This window comes from Crocuta crocuta, unplaced genomic scaffold, assembly GCF_008692635.1.
Source record: "Crocuta crocuta isolate KB4526 unplaced genomic scaffold, BGI_CrCroc_1.0 scaffold176, whole genome shotgun sequence".
Lineage (NCBI taxonomy): Eukaryota > Metazoa > Chordata > Mammalia > Carnivora > Hyaenidae > Crocuta > Crocuta crocuta.
This window is the reverse complement of record NW_027531905.1, coordinates 6,883,149-6,906,188: the sequence shown is the minus strand read 5'-3', so window position 1 is coordinate 6,906,188 and position 23,040 is coordinate 6,883,149. Positions and strand designations below refer to the sequence as shown.

General features: G+C 36.1%; 1 protein-coding gene across 6 annotated transcripts in view; it reads right to left on the bottom strand.

Annotated features, from left to right (window-relative positions):
* Positions 1-23,040, bottom strand: part of LMNTD1 (lamin tail domain containing 1) — a 214,358-nt gene that overhangs the window by 54,834 nt on the left and 136,484 nt on the right. For 4 of the 6 annotated variants that reach the window (XM_077774576.1, XM_077774572.1, XM_077774575.1 and 1 more), the window contains one exon: positions 10,002-10,134. The exons of 1 other annotated variant lie outside the window; for it this stretch is intronic. In XM_077774576.1, the coding sequence (XP_077630702.1) occupies positions 10,002-10,134 (133 nt within the window). Of the gene's footprint in view, positions 1-9,955; positions 10,135-14,264; positions 14,321-23,040 lie in introns of those variants that run through there. One more of the 6 variants, XM_077774578.1, reaches the window with a different exon arrangement.

Sequence of the window (23,040 nt, the reverse complement as noted above, 5' to 3'; positions counted from 1 at the left end):
AGTAAGGCAGAGATAGATATAGAAAATATTCATACTTTATTCAATTAGAGTTTTCAATTAAAGTTCAATTCTTCTCTATAAATTATTTTTATTTATTTTTAAAATTTATTTATTTTTGATAAAACTGAGTGGGGGAGGAGCAGAGAGAGGGAGAGAGAAAATCCCAACCGACTGAGCCACCCAGGTGCACCTTAATTATTTTTTTAAAATATTTTTTATTTATTTCCAGGAGAGAGAGAGAGACAGCGTGAGCAAGGGAGGGTCAGAGAGAGAGGGAGATACAGACTCTGAAATTGGCTCCAGGCTCTGAGCTGGCAGGCAGCACAGAGCCCGACGAGGGGCTCGAACCCACGAACCGCGAGATCATGACCTAAGCGAAAGTCGGACGCTTAACCGACTAAGCCACCCAGGCGCCCATATTTTTATTTTTAAAATAAATACGTCATTAGCATTTTTGGACACCAAGTAAATAATCTGACATGTAGAAATAATAAACATGCACAAATATGTTTCTTGAAGCATTGATTACAACAGGAAATATTTAGGAAACGATTTGAATGTCCTATAGGTGAATAGATAAATAAATGAGATTCAACCTAATAGCCATTTTAAGCACTTATGAAGACTATGAGGCATCATGTATTATGTTTATGATAACATTACACAAGAAAATACAATAACTTATTGAAAAACAAAGTGAAGAAAAACCAGTATATAAAGATTGTGTGTACTGATTTCAAGAATACTTATTTGTTTAGCTTTCAGTATCTTTATCATATGGCTATAAATTTATTAGTATAATCTGAAATAATATATTAGATTTTTTTTTATACCAAGGAGAGATTGTCAAAATGTTGCTGATAAAATCTAAAGGAAACCAGAAAATTTATTTTTGGTAACTATTTGTGGTTAAATAAAAAAAACAGTTTAGCAAATATCTTTTGAGATACCTGGTCCCCCCTCCAAATCAGCTCTCCCTACTTGTTGAACATTTAAAAGTTTTGAAGAAGCCTATAGTGTACAATTTACATTTTTGTAAAATTATCCCATATTTCCACCCCTTAAAAAAGACAGCAAGACATAAGCAAACAAACCTACAATTAGCAAAGAAACACTGTAGATAATGACAGACATCTGTAGTGCTTGTTGCTAGCTGGAAAAGAACTAGCCAAACTCCGTTTGGCAATTTCAAAGAGGATTTACTTATATTCATAAATATTTTCTAATGTAAGTAAAATTTAAACCATAATATCTCCTCTCCAAGGATACCATTTCTGAAACACATGGCAATCAAAATCTTAATGAGTCATATATTCCTTAGTTGCCAGTGAACAAAAGTAACCAATCTATTATCTAGACGGAATGGATAAATCCATAAAAGTTAAAAATGAAGGATTTACAGTAAAGGTGTAGACAAAAGGAAACCTTATTTGATGGGGGTATGGAAGGGAACTTGAAAGATGAAAATCACTTTAAAAAATTTTTGTGAATAGCTTAAGTTCAGAACTAAAGCCTTTCCTTTCTCTTTTGCACGATTAAACTTTTTTTTTTTTTTCTGGAGGCATAAGGTCATCAATATTTTCTAGGCTGAGTTAGCAGTTCTAGCTGAGTGCACAACTTAATCAGAAAGTATCTGCAAAGCTTCTGTGATCCTAGTAATATACTTAGAACTCTAATTAGTGCTTCTCTAACACTGATGTGCATACTAACAACAGGAATAGAATTAAAATGTGAATTCTAACTCAGTAAGTCTAGAGTTGATTCTAAGGTGATGGTTTTCTAACAAGCTTCCAGGTAATTCAATCAACTGTTCTAAAGGGACTGATCTTTGACCAGCACCATGCCAGAGTACCAGAAGACAAAGTTGTGTGCCGTTGTAAAAGTGAAATGGAAGTAGACAGTTGACAGAGGTGAGCCACAGAGCAATTGGGCAGATTTAAATAAAACAGCTGCCGTTGAGCTCTAGTTGACTGCTGGTGTTGGGGGCCAATGTTGCCTGAGAATAAAATGAGAGCTATCTAGTTCAGTGGCTTGTACAAAGTAGGTGCTCAATAACAGTTTTTTCCTCTTCTATAAAAATAATTATTAAATGAAACTACTAGCAAACAAGTCCAAATAATATTTCAGCATTTTATACTGATAAAATCAAATGCTGATTAGAGAATGGGCCAATAGATATACTATAGAGTGCAGAAGACATTACTTAATAAATTTGAAATCAGGGTCCCTTTTGGAAAAAGGTTGACTTATTTAGCAAGAATAACAAAAAAGCTAGAAAGAGTGATTTTCCATAAGAGAAGTAATAGGAAAGTCAACATGGAGGTGAGGGATGATTGAACAGTTAGAACTGGGCTAGAAAGTTAAGGAAATGGGGCTAAGAAGGAAGGTTGATGAAGCAACATACTTTTATGGGAAGAATGTCTTTGCGAAGTTTCCAGAGATGGTGTGATATTGTTACTTATAATAAGAAATATATATTTGGTTTTTGTACCTGGCACAGGGCTCCCCAAACCCTTGTAATTTCCTGTGATGAGAGAGCTTTTGTTATGTTAATAAGTGACTTTTGGAAAACTTCTAAAGATGTGGGCTGGCTGCCAGGGGGAGCCAACCTAGTGATTAGAGTTTAGTTCCATACACACTGCCTTCAACCTCTGGGGAGGAGAAGGGGACTGAGTCAATCACCAGTGGTCATTGATTTAATCAATCACGTATCTGTAATGAAGCCTCTAAAAAGACACAAACAGATGGGATTTTGAGAGCTTCCTGGTTGGTGAATATGTGGAGATTTGGTAAGAGTGGCATGCTCTGGGAGAGGGCATGGAACCTCTGTGCTTCTTCTGATATCTTGCCCTATGCAAATCTTCCACATGGTTGTTTCTGAGTTATATCCTTTTATAATAAACTGGTATCTAGTAAGTAAAATGTTTTTCTGTGTTTAGTGAGCTGCTTTGTGATTAATCTAATTCAAGGTGAGGTGCATTGGAACCTCTGATCTCTAGAGGTTGGTCAGAAGCACAGGTGACAATATGGACTTGTGAGGGGGCGTCTAAAGTGGTGGTGGAAATGCAGGATCTGATGCTCTCTCCAGGTAGTGTTAGAATGGAGTTAAATTGTAGCTAAGGTTGGAGAATTGCTTGGGGTGGGTTAAAACACACACACACACACACACACACATTATAACTGAGTGCAGAATCTTTTTTTTAATGTTTATTTTTTTTTTTTGATAGAGAAAGAGTGTACACACTTGAGCAGGGGAAGAACAGAGAGAATGGGAGAGAGAAATTCCTAAGCAGGCTCCATGCCTAGTGCAGAGCCTGACAGGGGGCTCAATTCCATGACCCTGAGATCACTACCTAAGCAGACATCAAGAGTCCGACACTTAAATGACCAAACCACCCAGGCATCCCCAGAATCTTTTCGTAAAGTAATCTCTACACCCAACATGGGTCTGAAACTCATGACCCCAAAATCAAGAGTCTGATGCTCTACCAGCTGAGCCAGCCAGGTGCCCCTGGGTACAGAATTTTGTCTGGGAATATCCCCACAACTTCAGAACAGATATGTTAGACATTCAGTTCTAAGTTATTTGCTGTGCTGTAGACTAAGTGGTATAAATCCTCTCTGTGCCCCAGTGCAATGTGTGCTGGACACACACAGCCTTATGTAGGAAGCTTTGGGGTGTGGAGGATTCTGGTAGTATTTGGCCTCATTCTGGTAGTATCCAGTAATGTTTAGTTTGAGGGAAATGATAGCGCATGCAGAAGGTAAGACAAGAATAGTCCTTGGAGAATTCAGCAGGAGATAACTAGTGACCAGGGGGAACACAACCTCTAAATAATCAACAATCCCCCAGAGTTACTGGGAAAGATGAGGGTTTCCCAAAATGAGGGCAGGAGGAGTCCTTGAGAACATCTAAAGAGTTGATAGTTTACGTAAAAATAAAATGCTAATTGAGATAGTAATATGCAAATAAATACAGAAGGGAGAAACACAATTTGACCAGAAATCAACCAGAAAATTTAACACACCTTAGATTGTACTTCAGATTTCAAACTATAGGGTAGTAAGCACCAAAGTGGGATCTTGAACCATAATATGTGAGCTAATTTCGCTTTCAAAAAACTAAAAGTGTGGGTTTAAAAAAATATAGGTCATTCTTATCAGCATATTTTTAAAAAGTCTTTTTAAAATTAGAATTATCTCCCCATCCCCATGAATTTTTTACCTGAAAATTCTATAACATAGGGTTAGAATAATTCAACTTTTCAAATAGGTTCCCACCCCCTTAACAGAATACTTTCCTCAATTCCTGAGACTGCTCCTTGAATATGGAAATTTCCCAGTAGCATATTTTCACAAAGGAGATTGGATGATATGCCATTATTAACTCGGTAACATGAGTAAATTGTACAAATTGATATTGGCTTAACATTAAATTTCCGGGAGGTGGGGAACCCATCACATAAACCGTGGCTGCCTTCTTTGAGTTTTTATTTGTATGTTGTGTTCTAACAGCAGATGATGGAAGTGAAGAGAATTTTAAGAAGCCTATGCTGACAGCAAGACAGATCTTTATTCTGAAGCCAAAGCTAGATGTAATCAAACACTGCATTTGCTCAATGACTTTCAAGTTTTATAACTATATCTGTAGCCAGAAATGCTCTACTGTGTAATTTTTTTCTCACTGAAATTTTTAAAAAATTTTTGTTTGTTTTAAAACAAATCTTATAAAAAGTGAGTTTGGAAACGTTAAGGTTTCTTAGAAAAACAGCCACCATATCACAGTGGAACAAATTCTCCATCTCTCACTTTCCAACATACTGACAGATTCCAAAGGCAAATCTGGAATTACTATGTCCCTTCTGTAACATATGGGAACAAGTTCAAACACTTGGCCCCAGAACACAAAGCTCAGGATTGGCTCAATCTACCTTCCTAGCCTCATTTCCTTGTTCCTCCTTTCATTCCATATTCTACACGCACCAATATAAATGGCCATTTCTCTAAACACCCAGTGCCTTCCACTTATTGCTGCATGTGCTAACTTTCCTTTTCTCCATTTGCCTGAAGTATCTTTCCTTTTCTCTTAAAATCAGCTCCATGTATTTTCTTGGCAAGAACCCACAGAATGTTGTGTTTAGCTTTACTGTAGTATGCCTTTGATTTTTTCTTTGTTACAAGTATGTTTTCCACTGGTCTATGACACCTATAAAACCATGAATCATATATCTTTTAAATTCCAGTGCTTAGCATATAGTACTAGATGCTCAAAAACATTTGGTGACTAAGAATGCATGACAGGGAAAAATGAGCTTGCAAAATACAAACAGCCAGAAAACTGCAAGTCCTTCAAAATATATCTCTAGTTAACCTACAAAGATTTTAGTGATTTAGAGAGAGAAAGATGTTGAGGGGTCCGAGGCAGGTGGTGCAAGAAGTTAAAAGGTAATTTACAATCTCTACAGCCTATTATGGTTTCGGGGCAGTATTTCAAACAGATTTCCCTTGTTTCAATTAAACTCACACTATACCCAGATAAACTATGAGGATGCCATAGTTTCTTGTGCCTGTTTTGTTGTGATTCTTTGAAATATCAGGATTCAACTGGTCCACCAAATTAACTAGGGGATATACTTTATTTTCCAAGATTGGGGCAGACATTCAAAGCTGAGATTAAAAAGGCAAGATCAAGCTGAAAAGAAGTATGTATTTCCTTGGCAATTTACAAGTAGTGCTGGTTTTAAAACAAGGCTACAAAATTCTTATGCCTCCTACAGAGAAGTAGTATCTATGTCCTCTCCCCTGGAATATAGGCTCTATAGCCTATATAGAGCTAACAGAACATGGCAGAGTGATTGATGATGTGTCATCTTCTGCCTCCAGATCTTAAGAAATTGGTAGCTTCCACTTCTTATTTCTTAGGACGCTCACTCGCTCTAGACACTTTGTATGAGAGAACCCATGCTGCCTTATGGAGAGGCCGCCAGTCAGCACCAATTCGCCTGCCTCTTGGATGAGCCAACTTGGGAGGGGATGTCTTCCCACCCACACCCATCCCTAAACCCCTTAGAGTTCCCCTGTTTTCAGCAGAGCAGGAAGTATGAGAAATGGCCCTGAAAAATAGCTCCTATGATATTTCAACTCACAGTTACTATGTTCCTCTGTCTTGACCTAACTCAAACTAATTATTAGTTGACTACTGTGTACTCTAATGTGCGAAACAGGTAGAAGGTAGGGAAGAGTATTTATCATTCACCCTTGCAATCTGTTGAAATTAAGGCAAAATTTGGCTGACTGGCAATCATACTCACCTCTTATTGAAAGAAAAATCTCAGAACCACAATACAGACACATACAGAACATAGTTAGAACAGACAATACTGCTTTCAAACAATCTCAGAAGTTTTACATTTTTTCATACTGTAGTAAAATATAAATAGCAGGCTGGTAATTTCAAGCATTTAACCTACTGAAACTGTCTTTAGCCTAAGAAAAGTAAAATAAATATTAGGAAAGTAAAACTTTAAAAATACAACAAAATTTATAATTGTATTTAGTTTGTCTTGTAATGTATTCCAAAGATGTGTAAATATATTATGAATATGTCTATGTAGATATATTTCAAGCCTGTATGTATACTAACAGAAATGAGTGGTAACCATTTGTGTTCTCTAAGTCATATTATTGCTATACATTTAAAACTTGCTCAGATGGTTAGAATCTAATGCCTCCTCTACTTGGGCTTGGGATAAAGTGCCAAGAGAAGCAGGAGTTTATCTCCTGAAAGAACTCTAGCCCTGATACTGAGCTGAGAATTTGGATTCCTCTTCAAAGCTCATTGGAGATTAACCAAAAACACTTCATCATCAGAACAGTGTTTATCTTTTCACAATTTCTTTCATTATTTCCTGCCAAAATCATAAAGTGTGTGTGTGTGTGTGTGTGTGTGTGTGTGAGAGAGAGAGAGAGAGAGAGAGAGAGAGAGAGGGCGGGGGGAAGGGGCAGAGAGAATGTGCTGGGGTAAGGCTTTACCTAGTCTGGAGCATATTTAGCAGTAGGTAGGGTTTTGGATTTCTTTTTCATTGTAATTCAGCTGGTTCATCCATCTGTAGATGAATTTGCTTCCCTAAACAGCAAATGTTATTTAGCAGTGTTCATCATTCAAATGCCTTATGAAATAATCCTCACAAGTTCTGTAAAGTAATTACAAACAGAGTGGTGCTGCTAACTTGCAGAAGGCAACAATGAAGTGGAAATTTCTGAAACTGTAAGATAAAGCTCACTGCTATGTAAGGCTGCTGAAGCCTAAATGATCAATGTTGTAACTTTCACTCAGAGAAGCTTAGGAAGACAAAATGCTCCAAATCCACATTCTCTCTTTGTAATCCTTGAATAGGCTTGCCTGAGTGTTAACATTTAGGCAGTAAATGATTTACACCAGCAAAGGTGAGTCTATCTTCCCCTATGTGTACCATTCTGGACAGAAACTGACAGTTCTTGTACAGGAAGATAGTTGAGGCACTGTGCTAGAACACTCTGTGGTGACTTAACTGACGAGGAATCTACTACAAATCCCGGCACTGAGAATTTATTTCTCTTTCTTGCAGGGCAGAAGGTTTTACACTTTCTAAAAGTGCACTCCGTAAAAGTAAACAGTCCTTAAATGTACCATATTTTCAACCACCCAGAGAGGAAATGATCAGAGGAGATATGTTATTGATGAGGTGTCAATGAATTAGGAATATGTAGATGAAATTCTTCTGAAACTACATAATCTTTAAACATAAGGAAAACTATCTGAGCTGAAACGTGTTTTGCATTAGGAAACCTTTGCGCATATGAGGGAAATAATTGGAAACACCTGAGGTTTACATGTCACTTCTTTCATGTGTTTCTATCCAATTCTTTGAGGGAAGGAGGGTGAGATGGCTTATTGGCTACAGTTACCAGAGCCCTTTTGGTTGTATGTTTATACTCCCAATGTTAACATGATAATCACAAAAGGGGACAGCTGGAAGAAATTGTAAACCATGAAATAAGCTAACTTTTATTGTGTACTCTCTGATGCCCTTGTAGTCTCCTCATAATGTCAGGATCACACAATTTCCATAGTAACCATGAAAAAGAACAGACTACACAATTTAGCCAACATATGATTCAAATGTCCTACTTAATAGTTCAAAGTGGCATAAGGTATTAATGACAGTTTTCTGAAAATGCACAAGTCTATTCCTAAATGTCCAAAGAATGAGGAAATAATGTGATCAGTATGGCCTGGTGACTAGAAAATGGTTATGCTGCATCACGATGCAGGGGTTAATGAGAATTATTTTTATATTAAACCCAAAAGTATGTGACAACTTTTTTTTGCTAAGCAATGTATATCTTCTCAGATGCTTTAGACTGGCATATGACTTTTACTTTTTCACCTTGGAAAAACTAAGCAGTTTTATTAAAGTTTTTAAAAATCATTTTGAGTATTTTTAAATGTATAATTCAGTGGCATTGGGTACACTCACAATACTGTGCAACCATCATCACTATTTCCAGAATGCTTTCATCATCCCACATATAGATTCGACACCCATTAAGTAGTAGCTTCACATTCCCTCTTTCCTCTAGTCCCTTGTAAATTCTATTATACTTTCACTTTTGTAAGTTTGCCTACTTTAGGTGCCTCAGATAAATGGAATCATAGAATATTTACCCTTTTGTGTCTGGCTTATTTCACTTAGCATTAACATTTTTTGATGTTTACTCATGTTGTAGTATATACTAGAATTTCATTCTTTTAATGGATGAATAATATTCTGTTATATGCCTATATCACATGCAAAATATCCATTCATCTGTTAATGGACACTTGTGTTGTTTCCACCTTTTGGCTACTATGAATAATGCTGCTATGAATATTGGTATATATTTGAGTGCCTTGGTATATGACTTTTTAAAACTAAAGTGCTTTTAGTCTTGGTGTTTGAATGTAATAAAACAAAGTTCAATAGTCACCACTGGATGGATTTTGGGGTTATTTTACTTTTCTTTCTGTCTTTTTTTAAAATGTTTATTGTTTTTGAGAAAGAGACAGAGACAGAATGCAAACTAAAGAGGGGCAGAGAGAGAGGGAGACAATCCAAAGCAGGCTCGAACCCACAAGCAGTGAGATCATGACCTGAGCTGAAGTTGGACGCTTAACTGACTGAGCCACCCAGGTGCCCCTACTTTTCTTTACTTTTTCAAATAGATACTGGAGAAAATCCTTACTTCTCTCACTCCTCCTCACATTCCAGGACTGTGAATGCCCCATCTTTCTTCATATGCTATACAAATACACATAAATCAATGTAAATTAAATTAAATCCAGCAGGGTTACATGATATAGATGGGATTTGTTCTCAGAAACTGAAGCAATCATACCTTCTGACTACAAAGAGGGTCAACATTAAAACTGAGTAACTTTCATTATTTTTCAAATTCTATACTTGTGACAGGTATAGCATAAGATTATCAGAGAATGCAGTAAGAATGGTAGAATAAAAAAGTAGCTCCATCAGAATTTTCAATTGAAACATTCTTGGAATTTCATATCTATGGGATTTTGGACTTAGTACCGCATCTAGAAGACACTATTTTGGATGAACTTGAGGTAAGTGTAGGCAGGTTTAAAAACTCCCAACTAGTTACTCCATAGAGTAACTTCCAGTCATTAGGAAGCTAAATTAATGCATGCCTTAATGAGACAGAGTAGATTCCAAGTGTAAAGATTCAGACCACAGACTCAGAATTTCCAAAATGTGCTTTTAGAAATTACACCTGCAGAAATGGTAGACCTAACAGCTGGGCAGGTTATAAAAGATTGAAATTAGTGATGGGGGAACATTATATGCATAAAGTGAAGACTGACATGCTTTTGCTTTTGACCAATGTTTGTCTTTACAGCCTAGAAATCAAATGGTTTAACTTGACCACAAACTTTATCTCCTTCTTTAAGAAATGGTTACCGTAAAGTCCTGAGGAATTATCTTTTCTAAAAGAAACCATTTTCTTGCTTGCTTCTGGCTTCTTCTCTTGTGTGGAAGGTTGGCTGTGACATGTTGGGTGTCCTTGGATTCTCTAGATTTGAATGTTATGGTCCTGATGAAAAATAAAATGGCAGTGCATGATGAAATACAAGACAGATGGTAAATATGCTGAAATTGTTATAGAATATAAAGTAGAGATATTTAGAGTCTTTCCTTCACTTTAATCTTAAATTAAGTCCTGGAAATACAAGATCTTGAACTTACTCATGGATGAAGGACAATAACAGGAGGGAGGAAATTATTTTGTGATACCTCAACTATCGCCAAGGTGAAAGGATTATTCATTTTTCCCTTTCCTAACACAACTCTGTAACATGTGTGCTTGTTTAGGTTACACTTTTAATGATGATTTATGATGCATAGGGCTCTTTGATTCTTAAGCATAGCTATTTCATTAGCTGGTCATGGATATTGTTTACTTCTTGTCTTGAATATGAAGTTCAAAATTGTTCTGAGGCAACTAGTTTGATGACCCATTTCTAAATGTTTGTGCCTTTCATTTCCTTCTTGATGGTAACTGAATAGTATCTAACTATCTTTTCCATTAATGTGTAAGATGTTCCCTGGATTTAAAATATACGAGATAACACATAAAAATGTAATAAAAAAGGGACAATTTTCTTTCCCTTTGTATGCAACTGCTTGAGTCTTCTCCAGGGGTCAGAAGGAGACCTCACAGTCTAAGGTGTTTATGTTCTGTGTCTCTTTTATGAAAGTGGAACTGGAGATATTTGCACAGGCATCTAGTTTTCTTTAAACTCTGGAATACCTCTGACCCAGAGTGAATATAGATTGAAGGTCTTTTTACCCCCCTTTAGAACCTAACTGTGACACAGTAAGATTAGACCGGGAAGATAGAGAATGGGGTGGCTAGCAGACTTTGAAGGAAAGAGGTTGTGGGAAACAAATATTCATGACATTTCTACTGAAGAAATTTGTAAACATAACACTTTGAGAGGTGAGAGGAGAAAAATATTAATAAACGGCAGGAATATACAACAAAGTATAGATAAAAAAATCTGACACCAGAAAATTTAACCATTAGATTTTTAAGACTTCTTTAGAAAGATTTCATATTAAAGAGTATTAAATATTAGTCCCTCTTTCTGGGCTGTTAGATACTGACTCATTGCTCACAAAATGACCCCAGGAGGAGAAATTGTTATGGATGGTTCTTGTCAGGATCCCAAAGAAGTTTCCTTGGAGGGCCAGAAGAACATCTCATGCCCTCTTTGGGCCATTCAGAACACTAAGAGATGTGTGAACATAGGTTAGTTCACAGAAGGACTCCATCACCAGTACTTTATCAGGAGTGTCTCCTAGGGATATGCACTTTTACCACCTATGAATTTAATATCTTTTGTTTACAACTTTGGTGATTTCTTGCCAGGACTAAGCAATTGGATACTCTTAAGGACAGTGCTGGTGATAGGTAACAAATCCTGCTTCTGCCTCTCCTCCTTCTCTCCTCTCTATTCTCTATCCTAGATTTCTCAGTGTCTCCTGGCAAGTCTGAGAGCTCATATGGCAGGTGGAAGACACAGGGAAATTACCTGGCTGTTTCAGAGTTCTGTAGCTCTAACTCATGGAAATTTCTGTTTCTGTGGCTTCTGTGGCATCACCCACCTACACTGCCCATTAGTCACACAGCAGAACTCCCACACATTCCTTGCAAAGTACTGAGCAAAGAGCATTTGAGAGCTGTGACTCTAAGTACAACTGCATGGTTTTAATCAGTTGTAGCAAAGAAATGCAATTAGCAGTCAAAGATCCCTGAGAATGAACTTTGCTTTGCTGTTTCTACCAACAATTAGCACTGTGTTAAATTAGCAGTTTTGGAAATAAGACCTGAATCTTTTCTGCTGTATGGAGCAGTCTTAAGATTCTATGGTAGCCAACTCCTTTTTTTCTCTGTGAGTAAAAATGTCTCTCCTATTTCTACTTCTAAATAAGTGGTATTTTTCCTTTCAGACAAGTTGGGAGGGGGGCAATAAGACAAAGACAATCTTAACGCTAGGATTCTAGTCTTAACTCTGCCACTTACTATCTAAGTGACTTTAGGCAAGTCACTGAATCTCTCTGAGCTTAAGTGTTTTCAACCATAAAACGAGATAATATCAGCCTTATCTACTTCATAGGCTCAAACAAGATAATGTGAAAACCGTGAAATGGTATATGAGTGTATAACATTATACGTCGGCAAGGAAAGGTCATGAACATCAATGAGAACTGAAAGATGACTTAGTCTCTGAACAATTTTTCATAAATAGACATGCTGTCCTAAGAGCTGAATACCATATAAAATGTATTCACTGACAGATAAAGTAAAATTTTGCTCCCAAGAAAGTCTTCAGAAATATTCTGAGGGTACACTGATGGTCAGTCCTAAAGATACCACCAGATGGGGGTGCAGGCTCTGAGAAAACTGAAGTAAGGCATTGTAAGCCACCTGGAACTTTTCAANAAGCCCACCAAAGAATCTCCTACATAGGGGAACCAATGAACAGATTTGTGACCATGTTAGTTAAGCAAAATAAGAACTGAAGAAAACCAACAAAGGCTAAAAACCTTTGCCAAAATTATGTTATCCAATATCCAATAAGAGGATTCAAAACATTTTTTTCCCCAATCAAACCCAACAACAACAAATCCTTGTTTTTATATATAATAACATGTCCCCTTTCCAACCCATATCTGATATAATTCCTTCCTGGCTACAGAAATGAAAGGTAATTGAATTGTAGAAGTGCTGGTTGGTAGTGTCTGTGGTGGGTTTTAGATTCTCTCCTTTGCATTTCAACTACACTCTGTTCAGGGTGATATGAATTGGAGGAAATGGGTCCCAGTGAAGGTAGACCTCTGAGAGCAGGAATGATACCAGTGGGGATCAAGGCTGGATTCTCCAGTACCCTGCAGTTAAAAGACCTTAGATTTAGTTTTGGTTCTGTGGTTGATTCCAAGGTCAATTTTGATAACTTGTCTCTACAGACTTCAGTTGCTCAAAAATGAGGTGTTTGTAAGAAATATCTTTACATTTGCAATGTCCTAGAAGATAGAAGTGTCTGAGAAGAAAGCTTCTAAGAACAGGGGGGTTGTGGCCAGCATATTTTTAGGAAGTTGGAAGCTCAAGGGTAATGATGCTACAAAAATAGAGAGTAAAAGTAGACTTGTAAAAAAGTAGGTGACATTCAGAAAAATAGAAGATGATGATTAGAGAAAATCTAGAGAGAGGCAAGCTGAAAGAAATTGGGCCAGCTGAGCAATCTAAGAAAAGCTGGAAAGGTTGGTACACAGATGTGGGTTTTAGGGGCACTATGAAAGGCCAGCAGGCTGTGTGGAGTGGTAAAATTAGGCCATTTCTGCCAGTAGAGTCTAGAATACTAACAAATTAGGGATCAGGTGGCTCAAGCTTTATTCTTAAACCAAGGAATAAACCTAAAGCCAACTCAGAAAAAAAGAGCAAGAAAACATATAAATAGATCAGTTATGGACTAGAGCAGCAAAGCATGTACACTAGAGAAGAATATTGACCAAAAGGAATCCTTGACTACAAAATCACTTGTCATCAGCTCTTTGGGGAACAGTTTAAACACAACCACCAACAAAACAGAAAGCCATTGAGATCTTCCTCAATTACTTGGCTGTTAATATCATGAAAAAGATGAGGCAATGTAGAAAGTGACTGGTTAAATGACACAGGGTCATTTATCAACTGAATAGCAGAGGTCAGAGTTCCTAATCCTCTCTTTCATTGCCATTTAAGAAATATAAATTTATAGAGCATCTGCAGTCTCTTTAACCAGAAAAATTTCTGTTATTCTATTAATAATCTTTTGCTCATAGGAGCTAAAATGTATTGGTATAGTTGCAGAATGTTTTTTGAGTACTTGAAGTGACTCTGGATTCTAATTGCTCTTACTTATCCACCAATAAGGATATCATGAGGATATAGGGCAAAAAGTGAAGATTTGATATTTCCCTGATTCCCGTTTTTAGAAAGTTTATCATACAACAGGGAAGATAAAAACTGATGCATCAAAAAGCAACATAAATATTTAACAGAAAATTAATGACTATGGAATATATGAGAACAATTCATGTTCTGATGACTTTTATCTATCTGCAAATTATTTTAGTCTTATTTTTCTGCAGAGAAGGCAAATGTGCAATACTGTTACTTACCTTTAACTTGATTGCCTCTTGCTTCAGTAACTCAGATGTCTTATTTTTCTTGGTCCCTGCAAACCCTCTCCCCCAAAAGGAGAGAGATTGAGAATCCAATATTCCAAGCACTGAATTTTCACATTAAAACAAATCCTGGAGGGGCGCCTGGGTGGCTCAGTCGGTTAAGAGTCCGACTTTGGCTCAGGTCATGATCTCATGGTTCATGGGTTCGAGCCCCACATCAGGCTCTATGCTGACAGCTAGCTCGGAGCCTGGAGCCTGTTTCGGATTCTGTGTCTCCTTCTCTCTCTGACCCTCCCCTGCTCATGCTGTCTCTCTCTCTCTCAGAAATAAATAAAACATTAAACAAAATTTTAAATCCTGGAATTAACTATAAAAAAAGAACTTTTTTCTTTGAAGAAAAAATCTAAAGTTTAAAGACATTATTTAATGGTAATTTTAAACAAGGGGTTTAAAACCCACTTGAAGAGTACTGTGTAATTATTAAGTCAAAGTTTTCAGTGAATCATTTTAAAAGGAAACACATTTCAAAACATAATTAATCAAAACTTTATTGATGGAAAAAATATTTTTCATCTTTATTTTTCAGTTGAAATATATTTCAACTTTATTCAGATGGAAGAAATATCCTTCTGAAAGATTATTTTTAAAACCTGAGATTGCAGGGTAATTTTACCAGCCTGTAAAATTCCTCCAATTCTCTATTTTCTACACTCACAGCTGCCATAATGATGAAGTAGCTAGTGAAGGGAGGTACAGAAATCAGGCTGCATCAGGAGGCAGGCATGAGATGGTGTGTGAACAGAAGCAGATGATACTTGGCTTGCCAGTTTAGCTAACTTCAATCCGGTGATGAATGAGGTGACAGATATGGTGGCCACCCTCATTTCTATATACTTAAGCAGCCATTGAAAGTCACTTTATTTAATTTCTACCCAGAAAATGAGTGTATCAAACTGAAATAGCACTCAGTTGAATAATACCAAGTACAAATTAGTTCTAGCCAAGAAATGAGATGTTCTTTTATTCCTGTAAAATAAAAGATAAGAAGGCAAAATAATTTTCAAAGTACAGACAATAATGAGCTCCTCTGGAAAAAACAACTACAGGAAAAGCTACTCAGTCATACCTAACCCTCTGAAAGCTCAGAAGAATAATCAAGTTAAATTGCCAGTATTTGAATACAAAGAAACAATATCCTGAGGCTGGATATGAAAATGTGATCTGAAAGAAAGATGAACAAAAGGGGTGTTTCTGGTTAACACAGTGATTCTCTTAGTCACTAATAGGTTTCTGAATACAATGAGTCAGCATGCTATTTGACTCATCATAGTCAAAACTTTCTGAACAGTACGTTATGGACCTGGAGTATGAATAGGTTTCTAAGATATTTTCCATACCAGAGACAGTGGCTCAGATGTAAGAATCTAGCTCATCACTTCTTATCTTCTGGAGCAATTTGTTGGCATGAAACAAACCTTGTAAATATTTTATGTATGTCCTTTCCAAACTGAGCAGCCTGAAGATGGAGGTTTTGAATTGCCCCCGGAAAACTTGTTCTTCAGCCAACAAAGTACTGTATTTTAGAGCTAAAAATATTTATTAAAAAATTCCCATCTATAATTTCTTGAAATTTGATGACAGAATTATTAGTAGCAGTGGTGCTTATTTCAGTTTCAGTGAGTGATGGCAATTTCTTGATGGTTATTTGAGCCTGAAGCATTCAGCTTTATTTTTTTTAAGTTTATTTATTTTGAGAGAAAGAGAGTAAGAGTGAGAGAGAGAACATGTGCATGACTGAGAAAGGGAGGGAGAGAGGGAGGGAGAGAGAGGGAAGGAGAGAATCCCAAGCAGGCTCTGCATTGTCAGCACAGAGCCCAACTCTGGGCTTGAGACCATGACTTGAGCTGAAGTCAGGAGAAAAGAAAAATAATTACCTCTGAGTACATGATGTGATATAATTTTCCTTTATAAAAAAGTTCTTGATTTTTTGATTCTGTTATTTTGATAACAAAAATTGGACAGAAACCCTGGATAGTTTTCAGTGTTCCTTCAACAAATTATTTTCTACTCAGTCTAAGTGTAAGAGGTCCAAGTAATTCTAAAGGATTCTAAAGAATAGTCAGATTTTTTCCTTACATATCAGTTCATATAATTTTTAATTTTATATTATTGATTAGTACTGTGTATATTAGTCCTTATATATATAAATATATATGTACTCTGTGTGTGTATATATATATATATATGCTGTGTGTACATATACACATAAAAATGTTAAGTAAAAATTACAGAGATGTGATACTCAACAGTCCAAATTCTTAATCTGATAAATGTAAATAATGCAATACAAGTATAAACATCAATAAAGAGAACAAAGAACTTACATGGAGGATACTTAAAGATAATTTTTTTCTAACTTGTATTTTTTCCTTTGTTATTATTATGAATTGAAAATATGTTCTTATGGGGAAAAGTACTTTGATCCCAGCACAGACAAGCCAGACCTTTTGAACTGTAATGAGTACTTGCCTACAGTCCAACTAAAGTAAAATTCCATAAATGTGATCTTAAGATATACAGAGCTTACAGTGGTGGGATCTTAAATGTTTAATTCTTGCATGTTATCTATGTTCTAGTTTCCTTTATTTTCTAACTGATTGGCTTTTATAGTGTGGCTCTGCTGTCTTGAGAAACAAAGGAACACTGTTATCATCATTATTATTACTATAATAACATTCGTCTGGAAGACAGTTGCAGCTGTAGAGTCTGCAATTAAAATGAATCCCACTACAGGGCGCAATATGGATCACAGATGATAGGCAAAGTGTTTCAGACGGTGTGCAAATAAAGCACATTAAATCGCACACAGCATGCCGCCCGCTTAAAACAATGTCTGTAGGATACCATTTTCATACTACTTCCTGCCATTTAACTGAGTTACAGAAGAAGGCTGACAGAGTTGTCCACATTCTGTGAGGTCATCTCAGTAAAAAGAATGCAAATTCTCTCTAGGCCTAGGAGAAACAATGGCAACAATGCAAAAACATCTGCTTTGTCAAAGGTTAACCTTCCTAAAAGCACCTCCTTCATGCTGCCCTCCTGTCTTGCCTCTGTGTGCTGATAGCTCCACCCATAAGACATTCTATCAGAAATGTCTTTCTTGTTTATTTTTTCAATTTTTATTGTGAAAAATATGAAACAAAGAAAACATGAAAGCATAATACACCTATATCTGTATATCTATCACCCAGATTCACTAGTTAATATTTTGCCACTTTGCATTATTTCTCTTTGCTTATATCACCAAACCATTGAAAAGCTAAGATTTCTGTATAAATCTAAGAACAACCACTATAACCACAACACAAGCAACACAATCAATGACATAAGAAAAGAACAATGACTTGTCAATATCTAATATTAATTCTATATTTAAATGTACTTGTCTTAAAAATATCTTTTCTAGCTGTGACTTTTGTTTTCTTTTTAACCAATAGCTTTTTAAGTGAAATTAAATGGTAGTGATGTGGTATAGGCCATCTGGTTTAGATACAACTTAACAAGGGCTTAAACAAAATTATTTCTCTCTCATTTAGCATGGAGATATGCTGATCCAGGGCACTGAGTGTGGCTTTTCCATCCCAACATCCAACACACAGCTTCGTCTCTGATCTGAAAGATGGCAGCTGCAGCCCTTGTTATCACAGTACACAGGAGGCACAGAGAAGCACAACTCCAAGGGCATAATCCAGATGTTGCGCACACAATTTCTGTTCACATTTCATTATGCAGAATACAGAATACGGGTAACATGGTCCTATATAACTGCAGCAGAGGTTGAGACAAACAGGCTTTATTCTCGGTGGCCATGTGTGGAGGTTTCCCTGGACTTATGCATCTTGTATCTGAAGGAATGATGGTTTAGGGACAATAATTGGCCATCTCTGCCAGAGATTCTCCTGGACATGACTAATCTGTGAGGGACTATATTAAAATCATGTCCCTATAAATTGCAATATAATGATAGGCCTAGACTTAGTTCAGATTAGACTATTTTTCTCCTACACTGAATAAGCTTGTTAATACTCATTTTGAGTCCATCAATCTATTTTTTAAGATTTCCTTTCTCTTTCCTTGTCGAGATACATGCTGTCAGTGCTCATTTTTGTAACTAACTGTGCTTACTTTCCTTTCTAATTTTCCTTTATTGTTGTCATCAAGTTTCCAAAAAAATATTTTATGTAAGTATAATATAGTTTTATTTAAGTATAATAAACATGTGGAAAAGTTCACAAGTCATAATTGCACAGCATGGTGAAAACAGGGAGAAAACAGTGATACACATAAACACTATTCAGATCAAGAAGTGGAGCATTGTTTGTATTCTAGAAGCAGTTTCGTGCAGCCTCCAAGTACTACTCCTCTCTTCCTCCCAGAGATAACTATTCTGATCTTTAACACCATGGTTTAATTTTGTATATTTTTGAATTTTATATAAATGGAATCATACAACATATATTCCTTTTTGTCTGGCATCTTTTGCTCATTATTATGCTTATGAAGTTCACTGATGTGAACTTGGTCATGTGGCAGTAGTTCATCCACTTTCATTGCTTATGGGATTGTATTAATAGATCATAATTTATTCATTATATTGTTGATGAATAATTGGATTGCTCCTTAGTTTCTGTTACAAATGCAGTTGCTATGATCTTTATTGTATTTTTTTGTATACATATGTATGTATTTGTTAGGCATATATAATTCCTAGGGATGGAATTGTTAGATTACAATGTAATGGGATATTTGTATATCCAGATATATATTTTTTTGTCTTATTGCATTCGGCTTCTAGTGTAATGTTGAACAGAAGTTGTCATAGAGAGAATTCTTGTCTTTATCTGGATCTCAAGGATTCCATAACCTCACCATTAGGTATGGCAATTTGCTTTAGGATTTTTATATATAACATTTGTCAGACTGAGAAAATTCTTTCTAGTCCTAATTTTCTAACATTCTTTCTTCTTGGGTGGGTATTTAATTTTATCAAATGCTTTTTCTATATCTTTGAGATGGTTATATAATTTTCCCCTTTATTCCGTTAAAATAGTAAGGTTATGGGGTTAGTGTGTGGCTTAGTCAATTGGGCATCTGACTTCAGCTTAGGTCATGATCTCGTGATTTCTGGGTTCAAGTCCTGTGTCAGGCTCCACGCTGACAGCTCAGAGCCTGCACCCTGCTTCAGATTCTGTGATTCCCTCTCTCTCTACCCCTCTCCTGATTATCTCTGTATCTCTCAAAAATAAATAAACATTAAAAAAACTTTCAAAAAATCCTCCAGAAACTTTAGAGAGTATAGCCTTTATTAACACTGTGATTTCAGACTTCTGGTCTCTAGAATTGTGAGAGAAAATATTTTTCTTGTTTTAAGCCTCTGAGTTTCTGGCACTTTGTTACAGTAGCCCTAGAAAACAGATACAGTTGTCATGTATTTAAATTCTATATAAATTTTAACCCCTACAATATAATTGCTATTGTTTTCTACAGTGAATATTCATTTATGTTTATCCATGTTTGACTCTTTCCATTTTTCTTCACTTCTTCCTTCATCTCTGTATGTCCTTCTAGGATTGCTTGCTTTCTTCTTGAAGAACTTCTATAAATATTTCCTTACTGTGGGTTTGCTGTCAATGAATTCTCTTAGCTTTGTTTACCTGAAAATGCCTTTATTTTACCTTCACTTTCTGAAGTATACTTTTGCTAGGTATAGAACTCTAGGTTAGTAGTTCTTTTAGTATATGACACATTGACAATATCATTCCATCATCTTCTGGTTTCTGTTATTTAGTTTTCTGAAGTTTTATTATAATATACATTGGTGTTGTTCCCCTTTGGTTTGGGATGCTTGGGATTTATTTTTCAAGATTCTGTGACTTGGTGTCTTTCATAAACATTTGACATTTTTTTCACTATGTATTTATATATTAATTCTGCCCCAATCTTTCTCTTCTTTTCCTTGTGGAACTCAAATTACGACTTTATTACACCTACTTTTTCCTAATCTCTTTTTATAATCTGCTGTTTTTTTCCTTTCCTTTCCTGTCCTCTCCCAATTCTTTCCTTCCTAACTTTTAAAATATTTTCTACTTCACAACATTTTCAGTATTGCTTCTAAAATTTTCTTTAAAAGACATATCTAAATCTATGAGATGCTGGCTTAGGAACTTTCAGTGTCTGTACTTCAACAAACATGTATTAAACAACTATTATGGGTCATGCACTGAGCTTAGTGCAGAAGACAAAAAGGTGAGGAGTGCAAAAGTTATTTCTCTCTTTTTAGAGGTTATAGTCCAAAAGAATTTATAGTAGAGTGCTATACTGTCTTTGTATGATAGGGGAAGTATAGAATGTTATATAGAATACATATGAGGAACATAAAACTCATTTGGTGGAGGCCAGAAGATGGGGTTTTTGCAGGTAATTACAAGTAAATGGAAATGTTAAGTTAATAAGATTTATCCTTGTGAAGAGAGGGGTGACAGATCTTGTGAAGACCTAAGGGTATTTATGGTATGCTGGAGGAACTGAAAGATGGTTGAGGCATACATGCAGGATGAATGTTTAAGATAGGCTGGGCCAGGCTACAAGATACGTAAACAATTTCATGAGTTTGAACTTCATCATGAGGACAATGGGGGAGAAAATGAAAATATTTAAGCAAGAAAAGTGAAGAGTTTATTTAAGATAAACAAACAGGATTCTGTGACTAATTATAGGTGGGAGTTGAGGGGAAAGAAAGGGGATAGAGAAAGATTCTCGGGTTCTGGGGTTCTGAATAGCATTTGCTGAGATAAGGGGAAAAGTGGAATGAGAAACTTTGAGGGAGAGGTGATGATGAGATAAATTTTTATAAATGTTGGGAATGAGACACTCATGGGGCATCCAGGAGATTATAGGTAATTGGCCTCATGAATTGAGTTCAGAAGAGAGGGTTGGGCTGAAGATATAAATTTTGGAATCTTTCCTACTCCATATAATTTCTGATATAGTCTTCAAAGTTCTCTTTCAAATGTAGGTCTACCTATATGAGACACTTGCTTATAAACCATCAATGTCTCCTCCTAGCTATCCAATACAGTCCAAACTCTTTCACATAATGGTGTGCAAAGACCTTTAAAGTATAGTCCCCACCAAACTTTCCAGGCTAACATCTCAACATATATTTGAGTTGGATACAATTTCTCACTGTTCACTAGACACAGTTTATTTTTTATCTCCATATGCTTTTAAAATATGCTATTTCTTTTATTCAGAATGCTTTGCCCACTTTCTTTTCAACCTCAATAGCCTCTATTCATCCTTCAATATCATAGTTCAAATACTATCTCCTCTGAGTTGCCTTTTCAATTGCTTTCATGTCACTTTATAAATGTTTCTAAAACAATGTTTTTTGAACAGAGATCCTATCCCATTTATTGGTTATGAAGTAAATTTAGGGGGTAATGACAGGTACTTAAAAATGAAATAGAACAAAGTAGGAAATGCAAACAGCTCAGAAAATTAAGTACTGCCTTTTGAAACTTTGGTTTCAGTTGCGTATGTACATGAGTATATGTATATTGGGTAGTGATGTAAACCGTATTTCTTACTGTGCTTTATGGTCAGGAATATTTGAAAGTCACTAACCTACTACTCTTGTGCTTTACTATTTATTTTTCTCCCTAGAAAGAGAGTGCCTTATTTGTTTTGGTGTCTGGGGTGCTTAGCACTGTGATTTATTATAGGCACTCAGCCATTTTTGAGTAATTTGCTTACGGTAGAAAATGCTTTGCCCAGATGTCATTGTTCTCTCCTTGTTTCTTTTGTTTAGTGCCCCTTCAATTCTTCTAGTAAGGTAAAGAAATAGCTTAATTTTGTTGACAACATGCCTTTAATATATATTCTTTGTAGAAAGAATGATGTATTCTAGGCTTGGAAGACATATTTAGCAACAACAGATAAGTTTTCTGAGCTTCCACAGTTCATAGTAGAAAAAATTCAGAATTTCAAGTTAGATTTGAGCTGAACAACACCACAATACAAGCACCACCACCACCACCCAAGTTCGTGGATATTGCTTCTGGGAGAGGTGGAGCAGACAAGGACCACAGGAGGAAACAGAGAGGAACTCTGCTTTATAAGTAATACTTATTTCTTTTAAAAAAGAAAATAGCTGATGCAAATATGACAACATAGTAACATTGTCAGTTGAGTGAGTAGGAAGAGGCCTGTTTTGCATCTTTATGTATTTTATAGTATTAAAACAATTTCAAAGAGGGAAAATTTTCTAGCTCTATCACTGTTTACCTGTGAAATGGGAATAATAATGGGACTTATCATGAGATGAAAATTTATTATTTCAGGATCTGTCATCAGATTTCTCTTATGACAGGGAAGATATCTTGACAGCCTTTTGATAGAAGTTGTGGTGATCTCAGAAGGTATGGGAGGAAGTGTGCTTCTAAAAGAGAAAATGAAAGTAATTATGGAAAGAGATTTGGTAGTTCATGTAAGTGAAGACCCAGTGGATGGCACCCCTTGGTAGGGTAGCTGAAAGGACTCTTAAGGAGATTCTATTCACAATTTTTGGCTTTTTTTTGGTAGGGAGCTTTGATGAAACCCTCTCTCATAACTCCATAATTATCAGGAATACTTTCCTCAGACAAGTGTGTGTGTGTGTGTGTGTGTGTGTGTGTGTGTGTGTGTGTGTGTGTTTTTTTGTTTTTAACCT